Source organism: Heliangelus exortis, chromosome 2 (assembly GCF_036169615.1).
Source record: "Heliangelus exortis chromosome 2, bHelExo1.hap1, whole genome shotgun sequence".
NCBI classification, from domain to species: domain Eukaryota; kingdom Metazoa; phylum Chordata; class Aves; order Apodiformes; family Trochilidae; genus Heliangelus; species Heliangelus exortis.
In genome coordinates this window covers 38627865-38647820 of record NC_092423.1, presented here as the reverse complement: position 1 = coordinate 38647820, position 19956 = coordinate 38627865, and the positions used below count along the sequence as shown (strand labels likewise).

Below are 19956 nucleotides of genomic sequence, written 5' to 3'. Positions count from 1 at the left end.
TTTGGTCTAACAAAAGCATATTTATGGATTTGTCCAGCTTCTTCTCTCTGTGCCCATGGATGTACACCATCCCCTGAGTTCACCAGCAGGAAGAACGTTCCACATCTGATACTCATTGCTGATCCAAAGACATATAAAGTAATTTTAAATGAAATATTCTTCCTTTATATAAAGCACAGGAAATAAATGCATGGAACAATTAGTACAAAACAGTTAAATGACTGTTTTGTCATGTGCCATGACTGCTATGCAAATTTTTAGACTAGATGCTGTAGCAGGACTCCCTAATTGTGAGCTGGGATGGGTGGCAAAATGCATTTTTGAGTTCTGCAAACTCAGACAACAAATTTCAGACACTAAATCTGGACAGAGTAAGCCAGGGGCTTTCCTTTGCTTGCTTGTCTGTTTTGGGGGTAAAGAGAGAAGGGGACTCAGAGGACAGAAAGTAGTTTTCAGCCTTTGTGAAAAGTCTGTTCAGATTAATTTCTTGTATTTGCAAAACCACTTTCCTCACTCATGTCCACAAAGGATGCAAACACGTGTGTAATACAGCTGGAGAAAACCCAGGCAGTTTAAACCATGTGGTTCTTACAGACACGGCTACTGTAGATTGCAAGTGGAATTCCAGTGTTTGGATTAAGCACCTACAAAAAGTGAGCACTAGGTTCACCAGGGTGAAGGCTGGAGCCCTTCTTCAGCCAGTGTGTGCAAGCACACGCAGTAAGAAGTTTTCTCTCTCATCCCAGTAAATACCTGTGAACCTCACTCCTGGGAGAGGCAAATCTGCTTGCAAAGCCAACTTCATGCTCGGCAGCTCTGCTGTCACTTGAGGGAGCTGCTTGAGATGGTTATGGTGTCAAATGGGCACTTGCCAAAGCTGGCAGAGACCTCCATCCCTCTGCACGGCCACAAAAGATCCATCAAAATAACAGTTACAAGATATTATTTAGTTGGCCTTGCACAGAGCAAGGGGGCAGTGTAGGATTTGCCCTGCTGGCCTCTGGCAGCCTGAGGCAGTGGGTCCTTCACACACACCCGTGCCAGTAGCAGGTCCCTCTGCTTTGCATTTCAGCTGGCACTGCTGGCAGCATCCTACTCTTCCTCATCACACTAATCTGAGCAGGATTTGGCCAGAAAAAATGCCTTCTGGTGAAACCACCATTCCTTCCAGTCCTCTCCTAGCTCAGATCAAGTATCAAGCACTAAATAATGAGCTGTTCTGTTCAGGAACTATTACTACTCGGAAGATGCAGTTTTCTATTGTCTCTGGCTGAAACAAGTCTCAGAGAATAAGCACCAAGGAATTTCAAAACTGTACCTCCTGTAATGATGTGACTATGCACTCAAACACTTTTTAACATTACTTTTATGTACAAGGAACTTAAGAGCAGCAGAGAAAATAAGCTATAAAAAAAAAAAAAAAAAAAAAAAAAATTTGTTTACATCATCTGAAGAGCAGCTTACAGCTAGCAGAGTCAGCCACACTGAAAAAGGGAACATTTATGCAAGCAAGGATATAAGTATATAGAATCACAGAATCAGCTGAGTTGGAAGGGACCCATCAGGATCATCAAGTCCAACTCCTGTCCCCATGTAGGACACCCCCAGAGTCACACCAGGTGCCTCAGAGCATCATTCAAATTCTTCTTAAACACAGGCTTGGTGCTGTGACCACTTCCCTGGGGAGCTTGTTCCCACTGCTCATCTGCCCTCTGTATGAAAAACCTTTTCCTAATATCTAACCTAAACCTCCCCTGATTCAGCTTCCCACAATTTCCCTGAGTCCTGTCTTTGGTCACAGGAATGAAGAAATCACTGCCAGTCCCGTCTCTTCCCCTCTTGAGGAAGCCACATACTGCAATGAGGCCACCCCTCAGCCTCCTTTTCTCCAGACTGAACAATCCAAGTGACCTCAGCTGCTTCCCATAAGTCATTCTTTCCAGACCCTTCACCATCCTTGTTGCTCTCCTTTGGATGCTCCCCAATAGCTTGATGTCTTTTCTACACTGTCCTGCCCAAAACTGCACACAGTACCCAGGGTGAGGCTGTACCAGTGCAGGGTAGAGTGGGACCATCACCTCCCTTGACCAACTGTGCTTGATGCACCCCAGGACACGGATGGCCCTCCTGGGTGCCAGGGCACACTGCTGGCTCATGTTCAGTTTGTCATCAACCAGGACCCCCAGGGCCCTCTCTGCCTTGCACAGAGAGGACATAAAATGTCACTGGACAGTTTATCCAGGATACTACAAGAGACAGCTTTCCTGAAGTCCAGAAATATTATTTCCATTGGCTTCCCTTGATCAACTAGGTGGGTTACCCTGACATAAAAGGAAATTAAGTTTGACAGGCAGGACTTGTATTTCTTTACATCTTCCACCCTTTTACAGTTGCCACAGAAATGGCAACTGTAATGTGCCCAGTCACAGGGACAGTCTGAAAAGGCTAGTACCCCAAACAGGATGATCTCACATGCACCCAACCCACAGGTAACCTTAGGATTTTAAAATAAATGTTAGATGGGTCAATCCTGATGTTTCAGATCACCTTTAGTTTTCATATAAATGCTCAGTGTAAACTCAAGTTGAATTTTAGGTGACTTAACATGTATTCACTTACAAGGTTTGAATTCACTTGGGAAAGCACACAGACACTTCAGGGCCTATAGGTAAAACACAGAACTGAATATACATACTGTAGTTTGGTATAGAATTATTTCAGCTGAGCTAGCCTACAGAAGGAGTGACCCTGAAATCCTGGAAGTTAAGCTAAAATGATAAAAGGTACTAAATAAACACAAAGGTTTTTACTGAAGTACTAGCATGACATTAGTATTACATATTCACTGACAGTAAAATCGGGGACTACCTACACATGAAATCTGCTCAACATTTTAGGTTATGAGAGAAACAGAATTAGTACCACTGAGGTTAAAAAGTAGCAGTCCTTCAGAGCTGATTTAGGGGCTGGTGGAGCAGCTGGATGTGCCATTTTGTATCTTGATACAACAGTTTCAAAGAACAGCCTTTAAAACTAAAGCACAGAAAACCAAAATCCAGAGATTATAAATTGACTAAGCTGATATGTTACAACTTATTGGAAGTATTAATGCATGCAAATAAAACATACATGTAATAAGCTAAACAAGAAAAAAAAAAAATTCTCCACTTTCAATTACTTGCAAAACAGCAACTAATCACAAAAACATGCATGTAAAGAACTGATTCTGGAAAAAACAGTCAACTGATACCACAGCATGTGTTTTGTAGAACAGGACTTTGAGAACACTGCAGAGGTGCTAAAGCAAATTGTTACAATGTCACTGCACAATGTGCTGTTGAGGTTTTATGGTCACACTGCGCCAGTAGTCTCGGGAAGTTATTTTGCATTCTTACATAAACTTTTTTTCCCAATCCTGTTTTCCACAAAAAAGGGCTTTCAATAATGTACAATCTTCTGTTTATACTTAGTACAGGAAAAACATGATAAATCCAAGAACACAATCTCTGCTTTAAACATATTTTAAAACTAGATTTCTACAACTTCATGTAAACAAGAATAAGCTGTTAAATGAACACCAAAAAAGATCATAGCCTTCCTGTAATTAAATAGCACTGTTTTACGCAGCACTTTTTCAAAATAATGAAAACAAAAAAGGTAAATAAATAAATCAATTCAGCAGACCCCTCCCAACTTGAGGCTTAACCTGCAAATTAATGTAACAGTAATAAAACCTATGCCAGCTGGAATCCTTTCTTTCTTTGGCTTTGGCATCAGCAGTAAGAGCAGGTATATGTTTGAGGAAAAACAAAGCAGGACATTTTCCACCTTTAGTCACAGGACGTTAATTGAACTCTGGCAAATGTTTAAAGATATTCTCGAAATGTTCAAGAAAGAATTAAAACCAGTTGGGTCTGAGAAAAAGAAACAATCCATCCTTCCTCCCCCCACCCCTCCCCCCAAACATCTGTTCCAAACTTACACTGCAAAAACCACAGCGAAGAACAGTCATAATTAATGTTATTTTGACTTTTTAGTTGCTAGGCCTGTATTCTGAGGTTCAAAATTCAAAAATACTAGTTTAGGGCACTATTACTGTGCTTAAGGACTCTCTTGATGCATATAACAAAAAGGCAGTTTTAATTTTCTATTCTTTTCCCTGTTTTCATAAAAAAGAAAAAAGAATAAACTATCAGGAAACGATTTCATGTTTAAGATAAAGGATTACATTAAAAAGTACCTACATAAATGAACTACAATTTATGAAGCTATGAAAATACATTTGAGACGTGTTTTATAACATTGGGTTAAACATGCTTTACAGCTGCACAAAAGCTATTCAGGCACTTACAGCACAGACCATAAAACTGCACAATCCTTACCCACCCTGGCTGCTGTGCACTTCACTTTCCTCGGAGCAAAATCCCAGCAAGGATGCTCTGAGCTACACCCAGGCTCCAGTCCAAGGGACTGCAATCACTGAGCAGGTAGAAGGAACAGATTCAGCTCCACAGGGCTTTCCAAGATGCTCCTGGGCCAGACCTTAGACCCTCACGTGTGAATGGGCTGAATTAAGCCAAGGAGATCCTGGGGCAGGCTGCCCAGGGAGGAGCAGGGTGCAGCAGAGCTCCAGGCACCCAGGGTTCTTTCAGCAGCTTATGAGCCCCAGGAGGGTTACAGACCCCTGACCAGCAACACAGGAGGCAATGATAGATTTGCCACTTTGATGTACTGCAGGGCGGGAGGATTTATTTTGCACAGAAACGTACTTAATGCTTCTCTCTACCTGCATTTAAATGCTCTGACCATCTAGACTTATGAAACTCCATCAGTACAGTTTGAACGACAGCCCTAATGGCAATACTTGGAACTACCAGTATGGGCTAAAATGCCTATTGATTACCAAGCCAGAATCAAGGCTTTTGTCATCCTTGCAGAATACACAAGAATGACCTGTTCCTAATAACCTGGTTTAGGTTTCTAAGAAAGAAATCCATTTTTAACACATAAACGTAAGAACACAGTCAGTGGTAAGTTGTGTCTCTTTTTCTTTAAAAGCAAAGCTTCTGATAAAATAAAATATGCACTGTGCCTGGTATACTGTCACAAAATTTTGTTCACGGCTATCACTGTTTTAATCAGGTGTCCAAAACATGTTAGCAGGTGTGAGTTGTTTCAGATGATATATCACTGTGCTGAAGCTGAAACAAAGTACTTTTCAAGTTATTTTCCATTGCTCCTTGGCATCTTGTATCATTTGGCATTAGAGGCAGAAGTGCTGAGAAATTGCCATGAGTGATGCTGTCTGCCTATATATGGAAAAACCTTACAAGAAGGAGCCTATGGACAAAGCACCAGGCTTCATCTTCAGCAGGAATTAGAGAGGTGTCTTCTACTTTCCAGGACACAAAAAAGGCACTAAAAAGACAAACGAGTATGTACTTAAAGGGTCAGCAAATGTCTCATAGCTCACCTGGCAATACATGTGAGCTAAACATCCTGATTTTCCTAGAATTTTTTATTATTTTGATGATCATGTACTGCCTAACACTGACTCATAATACACCATTTCCCCTGTGAAATAAACCTCTCTGTGTTTTAAGTCGTCAAATGTGAAATGGTTTGTGAAAAGCCCTCATTTTTTTTCTACTTCTGATTTGCTTTGGCTACAGTGGAAGGAAAACTCAAACATTTGCTGAAGTTTCACCTTCTACAGCAAACTGAAGCACTGGCCTAAGTAAGTATGGTTTGTTTTTTTTTTTCTGCTAGGCGCTGAACAAAATTCTTGAAAACCGTAGCTGTTTTCAGTATGCAGACATAGAGCATTAGTACTAGAAAAATTTTTTTCAGTTCTCAGTAGCAGGATGGTTCACCTAAATCCCATTCAACCTTTAAGTATCTTTTATATCTATATCTGTATATCAATATCTAGCAATATCTATGTGCTTCTACATAGGGATGATTTAAAGAAGCAAGGAAAAGTTCCATGTGCCTAACTACAGTTTCCAACTTTCTGAAAAACATTTGTGCTTTCAGTTAGTAATTCTCAGAGTAATTAGCTGAATACTCACCCATAATGTTAAACAGTAAATAAATAAATCAATAAATAAATCCTTCCACCAATTGGCCCTTGTTGTATTAACACACAAACATGAATGCTGTCAACTGTTACCCAGAGCCACTGAAGTTTCTTTTTGAATGTCACGCTACTCCTACATTAAACCAGTTACACCACAAGCTATAAAAAGCAAGCACAATGTGCTTTCTACAAAATGTGCATTTTTTTTAAACATTTGGGGGAAGAAGGGTTGATGTACAGTGGGTGCGTTTCTACACCAAAAAAACCCTGTCACAAATTAACAGAGAGATGATCTTTACTTTAAGCTCAATGCACATTTTCTGTTCTTAACCCTGTTAAAAATGGTTTGTCAGGTTAGACTACTACGATGGGGATTATAAAACAGTTCCTGTGCTTGGAAGTACTTTAAATCTACAAGTCATGTTTCTATTGCTGCTTTGTAGCTCAAACCCCAAAACTAGTGATGATTTTATGAGTTGCTATAGTCTAGACAACTCGGTTACTTTTCAATGAAATTGCTCCTTGGGGAGAGTACTGTGAAAATTCCCATACAATTAATTACAGGTATGTGCAACTACAATACAATTCTGCAGCACAGTAGCTTTACAATTGGCTGGTGCAATTTATGTCTGTATCAACAAGAATGTTCTAAAGCGGCTGTGAAGGCAGAGTACAAGAAACAGGAGGTTACATCTAAAGCTAGATGCAGTGCAAGGGATGATACAAATAAGATGCAATGTTAAATATTTTATGTGCTTTCTTCCTCAGGCAAGATTCAGAGTTCTACTGGAAAGCACAAAATCTGACAACTGAGTCAATCTTCTCAGACCATATTTTTATAGCAAATTGGCTCAACACATTCTTACTTAATGAGAAATTTAACAGAATTATAAAGGAAATGCACCCATACAGCAGAAAAAGGAAGAAAAACAGCAAATTCAGAGGAAAGGTAAAAAAACATGATTTTTTTTTTTTAAAAAAGCCTTCATGCATTTTCTCCTAAACGCAGAGCCCTGTTTTCTCCAATTAGCTATTTTTACCTCAGTTTTACTTTCCTCTATATATACTTAGAAATGGCCTTTTAACTTCAAAAATAATTTCAATTTTAAAAGAACCACTTAAAATAATTTTATTTTGTCAGTGTAGGACAGGCTGTTTTATACTTCTGTTGTAAGTTTTTTAAGAATAGAGTTTCAAAAAAAGGACTAAGCAGGGAGGGTTATCATGGTTAGTTACAGGAGAATCCCCATCATTTTGCTCCGTTGTTACAACTTTACATCGTGAGACCAGTTGGGAATCCCAAACCTCTGAAAAATTACTATTTTGATGGGTTGTATTGTCTTACCTAGTACAGGGTTACAGAAGTACTCCAAGATCTGTACCCCAAAGCTACAGGACCTTGAAAGAACCAAAATCATGGGCGTAGGGCCCTATGCTCTTTGCAAACACCTGGCATCCTCCTCTCTCCCCTGGTTCATCTGCACTGAAAGAGGTGGCCTTTGAGGAGTCTCAAACCCACTGTAAAACAAGGCAGGTAACTGTTGTAAGGCCAGTGGGGGCTGGGGTTTGCAGAGTCCCTAAAAGGCTACAGTTTTGCCCAGGAGACAGGAAAAAAAAAAAGGACACCATGACTTTCCTTGAAAAAGAAACAGACATCAGACCCTGGGGCAGCTCTCACCCTTTTTTTTTTTTGGGTCCAGCCAAACTGCAGCGCAGGCACCCTGGTAAATCACACTGATAGACTGCAATAAATGGCATGTAAAAAATGATAAAAAGAAGAAATATCACAATATTCTTTGACAGATCAAAGATTAAAATGAAACAGTATAAATAGAAAACTTCTGTCTGTAAATATTTGTCCCTTTAAGATTTCTTAGGCAAAAATCTCTCTCCTTTTTTCTTTCTGCATATCTCTTCCACTTCCCCTTCTTGACTCTTGACCCTCAGCAACACCTTGATGCTACTGCCCTCCCTGAGCTCCTACAGAATCTTACTGCATATCTGGTTTATCTCTTTCAGTAAATAGGAGAAATGAATCTGTCACTGTAAGTTACTTTTACTTATTGCCATTGGTTTATCAGAATTTCATAAAAATATAACAAAAAAACTGGTGCAAAAAGAGTTACAGCAGTCTGACCATGGTCCCTCATTGGAAAAGACTCCATCCACTTTGGTCTGTCAGGATACAGTTACTCCTATACAATCTAGGTGGAAATCTCTGAACCACCAAATTGTGCAGGTTTGACTAAGAAAATGTTCTTTGTCCTCATGATAATTTGAAGCTACATGTTAGTTGTTATTATTACTTGCCACACAGTCACACCCCACTATATGACAGAGGCACTGTTGCTGTGCCTGCAATACCAGATCATCTTTGCTCTACAGAACCTCCAAGCTTAAGTTTCAGAACGTTTAAGAAATGTAATTCTTTTGCTCACTTTTTTTGCAGTAATACTTTTTCAAGAAAAAATTACATTTTTTCAATGTAATACATGCCTTTCCCTCTCTAATGAACCCAGACAACCACCTAACAGTAGAGGACTGCTAGAAAAAAGATACCTATTTCTCAGGCACTTAGCCAACCACAGTGATGAGCAGTGATTTTGGAAGAAAGCTCAATATGTAAAAGGTTAAAGACTGGCTCCCTAGAAGGGGAATGTGGAATCTGGCTCTGAAAAAACAACATCTTTTAGCTGTTGTTGGGAACTAATCCCACCTGTGCTACGAAAAACCCTATAGGAAATAATTGCACCTTTGCTTATTATTTTTCATTGTTATTGGAAACCTCCTACTATGGCTTTATTCCTTAAGGCAGAAACTGGAAACTACCACAGATTTTACTTATTATTCATGCTCAGTCACGTCACGACCTAAGCCAGAAGCGCATGTTAAAATCTCATACCCTGTCTAAGCACACACATACATAATAGTTAAGTCATATGTTGATCAACTGTTTTGCACAATGCCGTTCATTATTTTTCAAATTATTATTTATGTATTTATTTTTTACAAGAACACCCATAAGGCTCTGCTAGACTAGGCGCCTCAGACTACTAAATCCTGGGCAAACATGCGTATAGATTAATTTGTGTGCAGGATTAATACAGGCCCCCTAACCTGCAATTAGATGGAACCATTCTGGCTCCAGTAATTATAAAGAAAGTTATCTTTCATCATCTGTGCAGAAATGTGAAAACCTGGCACTAGTGAACTCCCTCAGAGAGAAGTTTTGCCGCAGACCACAATACAGTTGCCTCAAGATATTTTATCATACATTTGCTTGAACCTTGCAGGCCTGAAACACTGAATGCATTCAGACAAATTTCCATTGTGTTGGAGAACAGAATTTGGTCTTCATTTTGTGAAGTATGGTGTAGTTATTTGCCCACACTGTTTACACAAGAGTGGGTCTATATATCTCATTTTAATAAAAACAGCATACAATTCTTCAGTCTCTGACCAGGCAATTAGGCAAGCAGAAACTTCCGTGAATCTGAACACTAATGAGATGGTTCCTCAGACATCTGAAAGTGTGTTTTTTCTAGCTGCAGTTGAACTTGGTTGATTCGTGCTTTACTATGCTAGACACCCCATAAGTCAAGCACACAAAAATGTAGCACTCTCAGCCCACTTCTCTGCAATGATTTAATACAAGAACCCTGGGATTTGATCTCATATTTCTACTTTTCGTTATTTTTTCAAATGCATCTGCATGACACTACACTAGATTAACATAAGTAATTAAGCCTGAGCAGTTACAATACACTACCACAGGTGAAGAGTTTTTTAAATGAATGGCTGAAATTAGGCTTTTGTGCATACATAAATTTTTGAGCTTGCAACTCTTCAAGTGCAGAATACTTCATTTCAGTCTGACAAAACACTTGTTATGTGTTAAAAGTCAGGCATTTGCTTCCTCAGTGAGTATGAGGGGCTTAACATTAATCATGGTCTTAAGTGCACATGACCTGAATTTGTAGCATGATTTTCAAAAAAGCAATCAATGTGTACTTGTTCCCACTAACTTGTCCTGACTGCCGAGTCTGATTTCAAGCACTTTTAAAATCTTAGTTGAAGAATGTTTTGCAGTTCTCTATCCTTAAAAAAAGATGACCATCAAAATAGTGCAAGCTCTCTTTAGCTAAACTGCACTGCCCAAGGAAAAAGCTGCTGCAGATTATCAAATTAATAGTGGATTTAATAGTTCACAGCATACTCTGATTCAACCTAACACTGAGTTCAAAACTGCCACCTGCTGACAGAAAACAAAGAGATTCTGATATAAACAGCAGTTCTGCTACAGATTCAGATTGATTTGGCTACATATTAATAAGACATCCATAAGTCAAGAATTGTTGAGCACCTAAATGCTCCTCTCAGTCCTCAAATTATTTAGGGGGAGGAGGGTTCACCCCTGTTATTTTACATTTCTACTGTCTACTTCAAACTTATGAAGTAGGTTAGCTGAGCAGGCCTCTTTTTCTTGCTGGATTCTGTTTAATGTTCTGTTATAGCACTCTGTGTAACAGCTGTCCGTGCCATATGATTACTTCATTGTTGAAAGTGTAACATATGGAAACTGTACTGAAATGTTAGCTGCTTTGATACCTACGAAGAGGAATGAGCTTTTGCATTAGAACAAGACAACACATTTTTTTTGAACAACTTAAAGTAACAGAAATTAAACACACATTTAGAATCTAAACCATATTAGTTTCCAGCATGTCTGTTATTTTATTTCAATGTTCAATTCCAATGGCTGGTTACTATTGTGTTTTTGATTGCTATTACCAGCAAACAATGGGTGGTTTTCTCTCAACTTTTGCATTCTTGGAAAAGGGAACAGATTCAAGAAGCAGCCCTTGGGATTCCTTCATGAGTTATCCATGAAAGCAAATACTATAACTGCAGAATTCTAGGAACGATATCTCATATCACTGAGAAAAGATTACTTGAGACAAGGTTTATTGGGAAAAGCTGCTTCAACACCAGACTAGTCCTTAATGAACCAGAAGCAAGGTGGATCCTTCAGGATTAATTTCTGAGTCTCAACTGCCTTTGGCAGGGAGAGAAGGGAGAGCTTTAGTTGTAATACACAGACTTTCCTCCCCTGTAAATTAGTCACCCACAGAGAGAACAATGAAGCCCTAAATTATTTCATCAGTAGAAAGAATACTCATTAACACAAGAAGGAAGCTGTAATTTTTTAGTCACTGTTTTGCTAGTTGTTACATTTGAATCCTGAACAAAATCCAAGTTGTAAGAATCTATTAATTTTGTTGAAAAATAAGTTTATATATAAACTGTTCTTATATTGGAAGACATTCCCTAATGATGTAAATAGGACAAGATACTCCTTCATGCAGTTTGTTAACTAAACCTATAATAAGCACAAATATATCTTTTAAATTAGTGTCAGTATTTAAGAATGCAGTCATACGTAAGTATTTTTAATTACATCAGGCTCTGAAAAGACACACTAGGTGAACATTTTTTTGATTGAAAATATACTGAATTTCACTTTTTGTCTTTAAATTACATACATAAAATCATGGTACACCACTAGTATGATTTCTTAGGAAAAGTCCCCCATTTTACATGATATGTTCTAAGTGGCTGGAACAGTACAGCTTTTAGGATTACTGACACAGCTATAAAGGAATCTTGATTTCAGTTAAAGAATATGCTCTATATATCTAAAAAAAGCCTACTATAAAGCTACTAAATCATTATTCAAATAGTATCCTCAGAGGGTAAATGTAATGGTTTCTACATCAATAGTACTACCTTGAAAGCCTCAGTCATCATTTTTTTTAAGTCTTAAAATATTGCTATACTGAATTTTTAGGTATATTTGATTACAGTATCACTGTTAAGATCTCAGATTCCTTGAAGGCTAAGGCAAATCCTACGAAGTATTTTTACTACAAATTAAAATTATTTCTTTCATGTTTTACTGGAAAGAAATTGAAAAAATAGATATAGGGTGACTTTTGTAAATATTGTGATTGGACTAGTGGAAATCTCAAGGAAGTTTGCCATACTAAGGGAAGGTAAAATCTTTCAAACGCAGTCAATCAAAAATGACTACACAAATATGACTCCCTAGAAAGGCATTTATCCTAATTAGTAAGATAAACCAATAGTTAATCACCTACTTAAATGACAGTTGCAAATCAAAACAGGACTTGCCAGTTCTCTCATGGGGTCAGCTATGACCACCCATGAAAACTTGAGTCTTTCATCTCCTTCACAAGTGGAGGGACTGACAGACGGCCCCGGCTACTCCAGCCAACCACAGCATCCTCAGTGTTTGCTGCCAGGACTGGCTGCCATCCGCTGCCCAACACCATCAGGCAGTAAGTAGGTCTATAAACTTCTTGAAACAGCATAAATGTTATAACTTGTAATCTATTAAAGTCAAAATAAACAGGAAAGGAGGTCTGAGAGCCAGATTCTTCAGAGCAAAATGCAATGCTAATTACGACATTTAAAAATACTTCAGCTTTTTTGGGGGGGGTGGACAAGACTTAGGGTTGAGCCATTAAAAAGCCAGTTGGTAGTATTAAATTCTTGCTTTAGGATTTATAAGAAAGCCAAAAATTCACTCCGGGCAGAAATTTACTATCCCAGACCTGGAATCGTTTAATAATAATAATTTAAAAATAAACGGAAAAGAAAAAAAAATGTCGTAAATATGGAAGGAAAGCCAAACACAAAACAGTGATTTCAGATGATTTTTTGGCACTCCTTCAATGAAAAAAGTGGCTTTATTTATTTGTTTATTTATTGAGTTTGAAACTCATTACTATGAATTATTTTTGTAACTAAAATTGGGACCAGGTTATTTTGATGATGAATTACCAATGAGTTACCATCACTGAATCTTTTTTAAAGCTTTTCAGTATGAAGAGATATCATAGTTTTCAAAGGAGTCAGTGCTCTGCCTTACATTCGAAAGTCAGGAAGTTATGGGTAGAAATTTCATCTGTGAGCCACACAGATGTATGAAAACATTTAAAAAATTAACAGCGTATGTTAAAGATGCAATGTCAGCCTCATTTTTAGCCATAACTAGACTTCATTAGTTTTGTGGGTTTAAAATTGACATTTAAAAATAAAGGCAACATAAGTTTTTGTGACTTAATTGAGCACTCCTTAAATAAAGAGATATTTCAATGTTTCCAGACTGTTAATGTCTTTCCAAAATAAGCTATGTGCTGGTGCTACTTAGCTGTATTTCCCCATCACCCTAAGGAGCCTGGTTTGCTGATGGAAGCCATTTCTTTTGCTCAACCCTGCCTGCAAACTCTAACAAGAACATTTAAGCCCACTAAACAGAGTCTCCTGGGAGACACTATTGTTAAAACAAAACTGGAACAAATTTTTAAAGTGAACTTTCTGCAACCATTAGAGGATGCAGGTCTTAAGAAGAGAAAACTTGTTAGTTTTCTAGTTAGGAGAAGGAACAAAAAGCCAAATGTAAGCAAAGAGCACATGCCACTCACCCCCGAGGGGACAGAGGGGAGGTATAGAAAATTAACTGCTGTATTTCTACTTCCCACCAGAACTACAAGTGGGCCATTTCAGGGGACTAACACATACAGAGTCTGCAGATAAATACAGGTCTGCCTCGTTACATGAGAAGAGCCTGAAAGAGCACATTTCTTTGATGAATATTTCTGCTTCTACAGGGATCATGTCATTTACACAGAAGAAGGTGCTATACATATGCATGCAACATTTGCAGCATGTATGTGTGTCAGCTTGGAAGCTGCTCAACTCTGTCTGTGAATGTGGCCCGTAGTCTTTTGGCAGGGATTTTTACTGCAAAAGTTAACAAACATTCTCTGCAGCCAAACCACCTTGAGCTGTTTCTTATCAAATTTCACAAGCTAAGTGGGTTCGAGTTCAGTCAATACATGGATGAGAGATCATTATATGAAATTACACTTTGCTGAAAAATTACAACAGTAGCTTAACAACCATCAGTAAATGGCAGGACTTAGCTGTAAGGATGTCAGCAGAGGTGACTGGGATTCAGGCAGCTGCTGGCTTCATCCTAACGAAGACTACCACACCTAGCAAAGCCAAGACAAGCATCACACCTATAGGGAGGACACTTCATGGAAAATGGGACCCAAAAGACAGTGAGCTTCCTGCTTTCTGCCTCAAGCAAGTATGGCAAACAGCTGTGAAGGACAGAGCCTCTGCTGATGGACATGCATATCTGTATGTCATTTCATGAGCCCATAAGGTGTGCTTTCTTGCTGGCATCTAAAGTGGCACCATCTTGGAGTCACACCTTGTACAGTAATGGCAATGCCAGGCACACTGTTGATGTTTTGTACCATAAAACAAAGTATTGAACAATGGAGATGAAGATAATAAAAGAGAAACTGCCACTCTGAATGCTTCATTAATAGCTGGGCCAGAGCAATCCCATTTTATTTTTGACAAAGTGTATGTCTGAAGTAGAATGAGGACAACGATTATATTTGGATTATAACAAGTACTTAACATCAACACAGATGATGCCCTTTCAGGCAACCTAAGGAAAAATCACAACATACATGTTTACCTGTATTCAAAGATGAGATAACAAGAGTTTGCTCGGAGTGCAAATCAAACAGGATCACACAGAAGGAATACAGCAATAGTCTTCATTCTCACTGGATGCAGTGGAGGGTATGCCTGTAGGGCTTGGAAGTTGTGTAGGCACTGCAAGGCTGAAATGCAGGACGATTTACATGCTCTAAATTGTTTCCCTGAAACAGAGCTTGCCTAACTATCCTTGGTTTTATCACCTTGCTTGTCAACTGCCATATATACATACACTTGAGAGAAAAAGATTCACATCAGCCAATAACAGACATGTGAGCTGGCTATCTAAAATTAATCTGCTGGCTTCCTAGGCTCCCTCTGCAGGCACTGTGCTGACAGAAACAGAAACTCAGCTGCTGCAGGACTCAAGAGCACCTCAGCTTTGTAAATTATAACAATAACAGAGAACAAAATCCCACGTCAAGGAAACCCCGTGAAAAATCCCATGGTTATCAGAAAAATCTCTGTGCTTATCTTAGGTCCATAAAAACTTTTAAGGTGACAAAAATAGAAATTTTGGAGTAAAGCTGCTGAAATGCAACTTAATTGATAGTTAATAATAAAAATAGTAGCAGTAATAATAATAATAATAATAATAATAATAATAATAATAATAATAATAATAATAATAATAGTATCGTCTTCAAGAAAGAATACAGGGTTTTTTGTCCCAGGCTATTAAAAACCCTAACCTTGAAACAGGGCTCCAAGGGTAACTTGGAACAGAAGGTGCAGAAAGTGGACACTGGTATTATTTATAACCTGGCAGGCAGGACTCCCAGGAACTCTTCTAGCCATAACAAGCTGATTCTCCTAGCTACAGGTAAAACAACACCCTGAGTAACTTAAAGATTTAAAAAAATGTATAAATAATAGAAGTGTTTCTGTAGACAGATACTGGGTTTTTTCCTTTGGTATTTGATGGAACAGGTTTCAAAGAGCACATCATTAACCAGTGGTTCTGACAGATGTGCAAAGTTATACTACTTGACCTCATAATGAATTTCCCTTCCCAGGAGGAGCTGTACAAAAAGTAAAACAAAAGAAGGCAGAAATTCCTTGACATCTGCAAGATGTCAAGGAAATGAATCAGTTTGTTTCAAACAGCAGATAATTAAGAAATTCTTACTTTTAGAATTTTCTGTATTACATTGGGACTTCACAATTTGGATGTTCTCAACATGCTTTGCTTTTACATATCCAGAGACACACTGAACAAGTAATTAATTTCAGAACTTCCAGACAGAGTGTCACAAGAACCACTACAACTTTTCCATTTAATCATTCATATTAAAACATTAAATAGCTGATCTAAAACACACAGCATAGCAGTTTAACAAAGCAGGGATGCTCATGTGACTTCCTATTAAGAAGAGTATGTTGAGCCTATTTATTACAGACAGAATATATGTATTATATGCATCTAGCTTTTTAGAAGGAAATATTGATATTTATTCAGAAGCATTATTAGAATAATCTGATAAGAACTCTACCTAACGTAAACCAGACCAACATGCCAAGAGATCTTACTTCAGCACAGAAAGCAATTTTCAGTTTTTCTAATCAATGCAAATAAATTCCCAGGAATTTTATACCTGGGAAAACTACCAGAATACACGTTTTTTAAGAAACCACAGATCTCTTTTTTCAAACATGACTTTTTTTGAACTTTCGTAAAGAAAGTCATGTCTGCCTTATGACAGCAGCTGAACACTCCTCCCTATCCACTCATTTATCTATGAATTCAACCCGCCCCATGTCCCTTCACACCCCCAAAAAAAGGAAGAAAAGGAAAAAAAAGGAAGAGGAAAGGAACAGGGAGAAAACTCCTTACTTTTACTTGTATCTTAAACTAACACTGTACCATATGCAGAGCTCTCCTACTGATACATCAGGGGTCTTTTGCACATTTGGTATTTCTGGTAAGATTTATCTCTTTGTGTAATAATTTTAGCTGAGATTTTAAAAGTTAATGTCCTTCTCAGCTTTAGCAAAGAGTTTGGAATCAAATGCCCATACATATTTTAGAGACTGCAAACCAAATGCAAATAAAAATGAACCCAATGCTCTTCTGTTTTATTTTTTAGGGGTTTTATTTCTCAATTTCTCAGTATGTCACAAAACAAAACTGCTTGTTTATTTGGGATAAACCAAACAGCAGGTGCTTACCTGTAGGAGTACTACTGCGAAATGAAGAGGAGGGAGTGATTGGAGGGGTAACTGGAGGAGTAAGGCTTCCACTGCTGTGGCGAGGTGGAGTAGATACATTCCCACGGGACACTGTGCTTGACAAAGTCAAAGAAAGCTTTGGCTGAATCTTTTTCTTCAGAGACTCCTGCTCACGTCGAGCTGCATCAGTCATAAATCTAGAATGACAATCATAAAGTTGAGAGGCTTAAAACACTGAACACAAGCACACCAGGTAAAGATAAAATCAGTATTTTTCACCCCTAGTGACCAAATGGATCTTCAAACTGAGCCATGACAAGTTCCTCTGCAACATGCACATAATTTCCAATTCACGATTATCACACCTTTTACTACAGGTTTTAGACAATATTATCCAACACAAAAGATGCCCAATTAAACTGCAATTCCTAAAACCAGAGCTTCCAACTCTTGAAAGATAAATGAGGTTTCTCTGTAGAGCTTTGATACATGCTGCTGACGATCTAAGGCAACTCAAGGTTCATCTCTGTGGGATGCTGAGAGGGAATTCTACCAGCACAACACAAGGTGTGCACCAGTAGTGCTGTAACTCCAACAATGCAACTTTTGGTGTGGGATATCTCATGTGGAATAAAAATTGCTTTTTCCACTTCTATTTGGATTCCTTCCAAAAAAAAGAACAATTGAAGTGAAAAAAAAAAAAAACACCAAAACCAACACTTTTATTCCAAGTGCTTACACAGAGTTACACCAGAACACCTGATACTGGATTATGCTGACATTTAAAGCATCACTGCTGGCACCCATATTAACCCTCACTTGAAAGGATGGGGGTTCCCCCACAGTGGGATTCCTGCTACCCAGAACACATGCATTCAAGCAGTATTTTAATCCTTTGTCTTTCCTCTCAACTGCATAAAATGCCATCTTAGAGGATACCTAAGAAGACAAGATAAAGCAAATCACCTTGTCTGTATAGTCCTCTGCTGTTCATGCTACAGTACAAACTACACCTGTCAATGAACCATACAACATGAGCTAGAACACAATACAGAACATGAAGTTAAGTTACACATTTGTCTGACCAGGGGTTAGAGCAAAACATGTTTTAGCCAGGACAAAAGCTTTACTTAATGAGCTCTTGCAACCTTGGCAAACCTTGAAAGGCACATTCACAGAAGTGAGAACTCAGCACAAGTCAGTATGCTGCTCTTGCCTCACAGCCAGCTGTCACCCAAAAACTCATATTTGAGATCCAGTACGGAAACAGAATGACAAAAGTTACCAGCAATTATTTGTATTGGATTAAGCAAGGGTGACCTGGCTTTCTTTCAATAGTCACACTCTTCTCAGAGGAGCCTAGGAAAGAGAAGGAGACTGACTTGGTAACTGAAGCACACACAGGATCATAAATTCATAGAATAGCTTGGGCTGGAAGGGACCTTAAAAATCATTTAGTTCCTGCAATCTCCCTGCTGTAGGCAGGGACACCTACCACTAGATCAGGTTGCTCAAGGCTCCCACAGAGAAGTCCATGAAGGCAATAATGAAGATGCTGAGTTGTTCTTTTGGTTGCGGATGGCAAGGTTTGGCAGTGGAGGGGGGCTGCAGGTTGAGAAGAGGTCAGGGTCTATCCTGTGCCTGACACAGATGGTTTCAGCCAGCTCCACAATGGACCCACCTGAGACATAGCACAGCTGAGCCCATCAGTGAAGGCAGTGGCACTTTGACAGAAACTATTTGAGGAGTGGCAGAAAATAATGGAGGGAAAGAGGGTGAGGAAGCAGCAGAGGGAATGGGAGAAATAACCAAGTCAGAGGAGTAGGAGGCACTGCATGGTGGAGATCACGTACACCCCCAGAGGCACTGCAGTCTTTGGGTGACCAACATAGGTGACAGGCCAAGAGTGACAAAAACTGGTGGCAGGGAGAAACAGAAAACCTGACCCAATCCCTGCACCCCTCGTCTCACTGAAGGGACTGAGTGTGGCTGCAGCAGTAGCAGGGCAGGAAAAATGTCTGAAGTGAGCCTGGGCAAGGAGAAGCCAAGGTGGCTTATTCCCCAGAAGTGTCCTGGGGTTTTTATTTTGTTTCTCAATAGCCAGTACCCAAATCAGTAATGAAATATTTATGCTAGCTGGACACAAGCCAAGTTAAACTCCCCAGGTAGAGTCTATTTTTCCCATGAAATACTTGCAAAGTGATTCCCTTTATTTCAGCCCACAAGGTTTCTTGCTTCTGCTCCTCCTATATTCTCCCCCATCCTGTGGGGGTGGGAGGTGTGAGGCTGAGAGAGCAAGCAGCCATGTGGGTATCTGGTTGGTATTTGGGGCCAACCCATCACTCCACCAAGTATCTTGTAGCACGACAGCTGTACTTGCTGAGTGACCAAACTGCCTGTCGTGTGACTTGACGTTCCTCATCGTGTGACAGGACATGGAAACAGCTCCTGACATACGTCCAAAATCCAACAGAGGAGTTGGAGATCCACCTTTAGCTCCGGAAGAAGGGCAGCAGAGTGAATACTGCCACACAAGTCATCTGGTTCACAACTCCTGCCACGATATGAAGCATCAGGCCACAGGCTGGCTGGACAAACTGATTCTGCAGACCACTGTATCACAGTAACTGTACTGAACAAGACCATCAGATCAGGCTGGGTCTCACAGCAATACATAGTGTCTGACACAGCATCTGCAACACGGTGCTGTAGAACGTTCCAGTTTCTTCTGGGGGCCTCAAACTATGTTTAAATTAATATGAATCACTAAATTAATTTAGGATCTGTAGAAACCCAACATTTTGTGACTGTTCCAAACACAGGATGTTTGGGTAGAAACTGGGTAGATTCTACTGGCCCTGAGTCCAGACCTGACTGAACTTATGAAGAGACCTCTGAGAAAAAACAGCTCTTGTGGAACACTAGGAAATCGCATTAAAAAAAAAAAAGAAGGGGGGGGGGGGGGGGCTTGGGCATCTTTGTCAAATATGAAAGAAAAATTTGGCCCAGATATATAAAAACTCAGCTCTTTTTCAAAAGAAATTTGTGTATTCTAACACAGCCTCAAAACATTGTGGCATAAGACTTTAAGTACCATTACAGCA

General features: G+C 39.2%; 1 protein-coding gene across 1 annotated transcript in view; it reads right to left on the bottom strand.

Annotated features, from left to right (window-relative positions):
* JAZF1 (JAZF zinc finger 1) overlaps positions 1–19956 on the bottom strand; it is a 190757-nt gene that overhangs the window by 13536 nt on the left and 157265 nt on the right. Inside the window, exon 3 of the mRNA XM_071735622.1 lies at positions 16853–17049. Coding sequence (XP_071591723.1) covers positions 16853–17049 — 197 coding nt within the window. The remainder of the gene's footprint in view (positions 1–16852; positions 17050–19956) is intronic.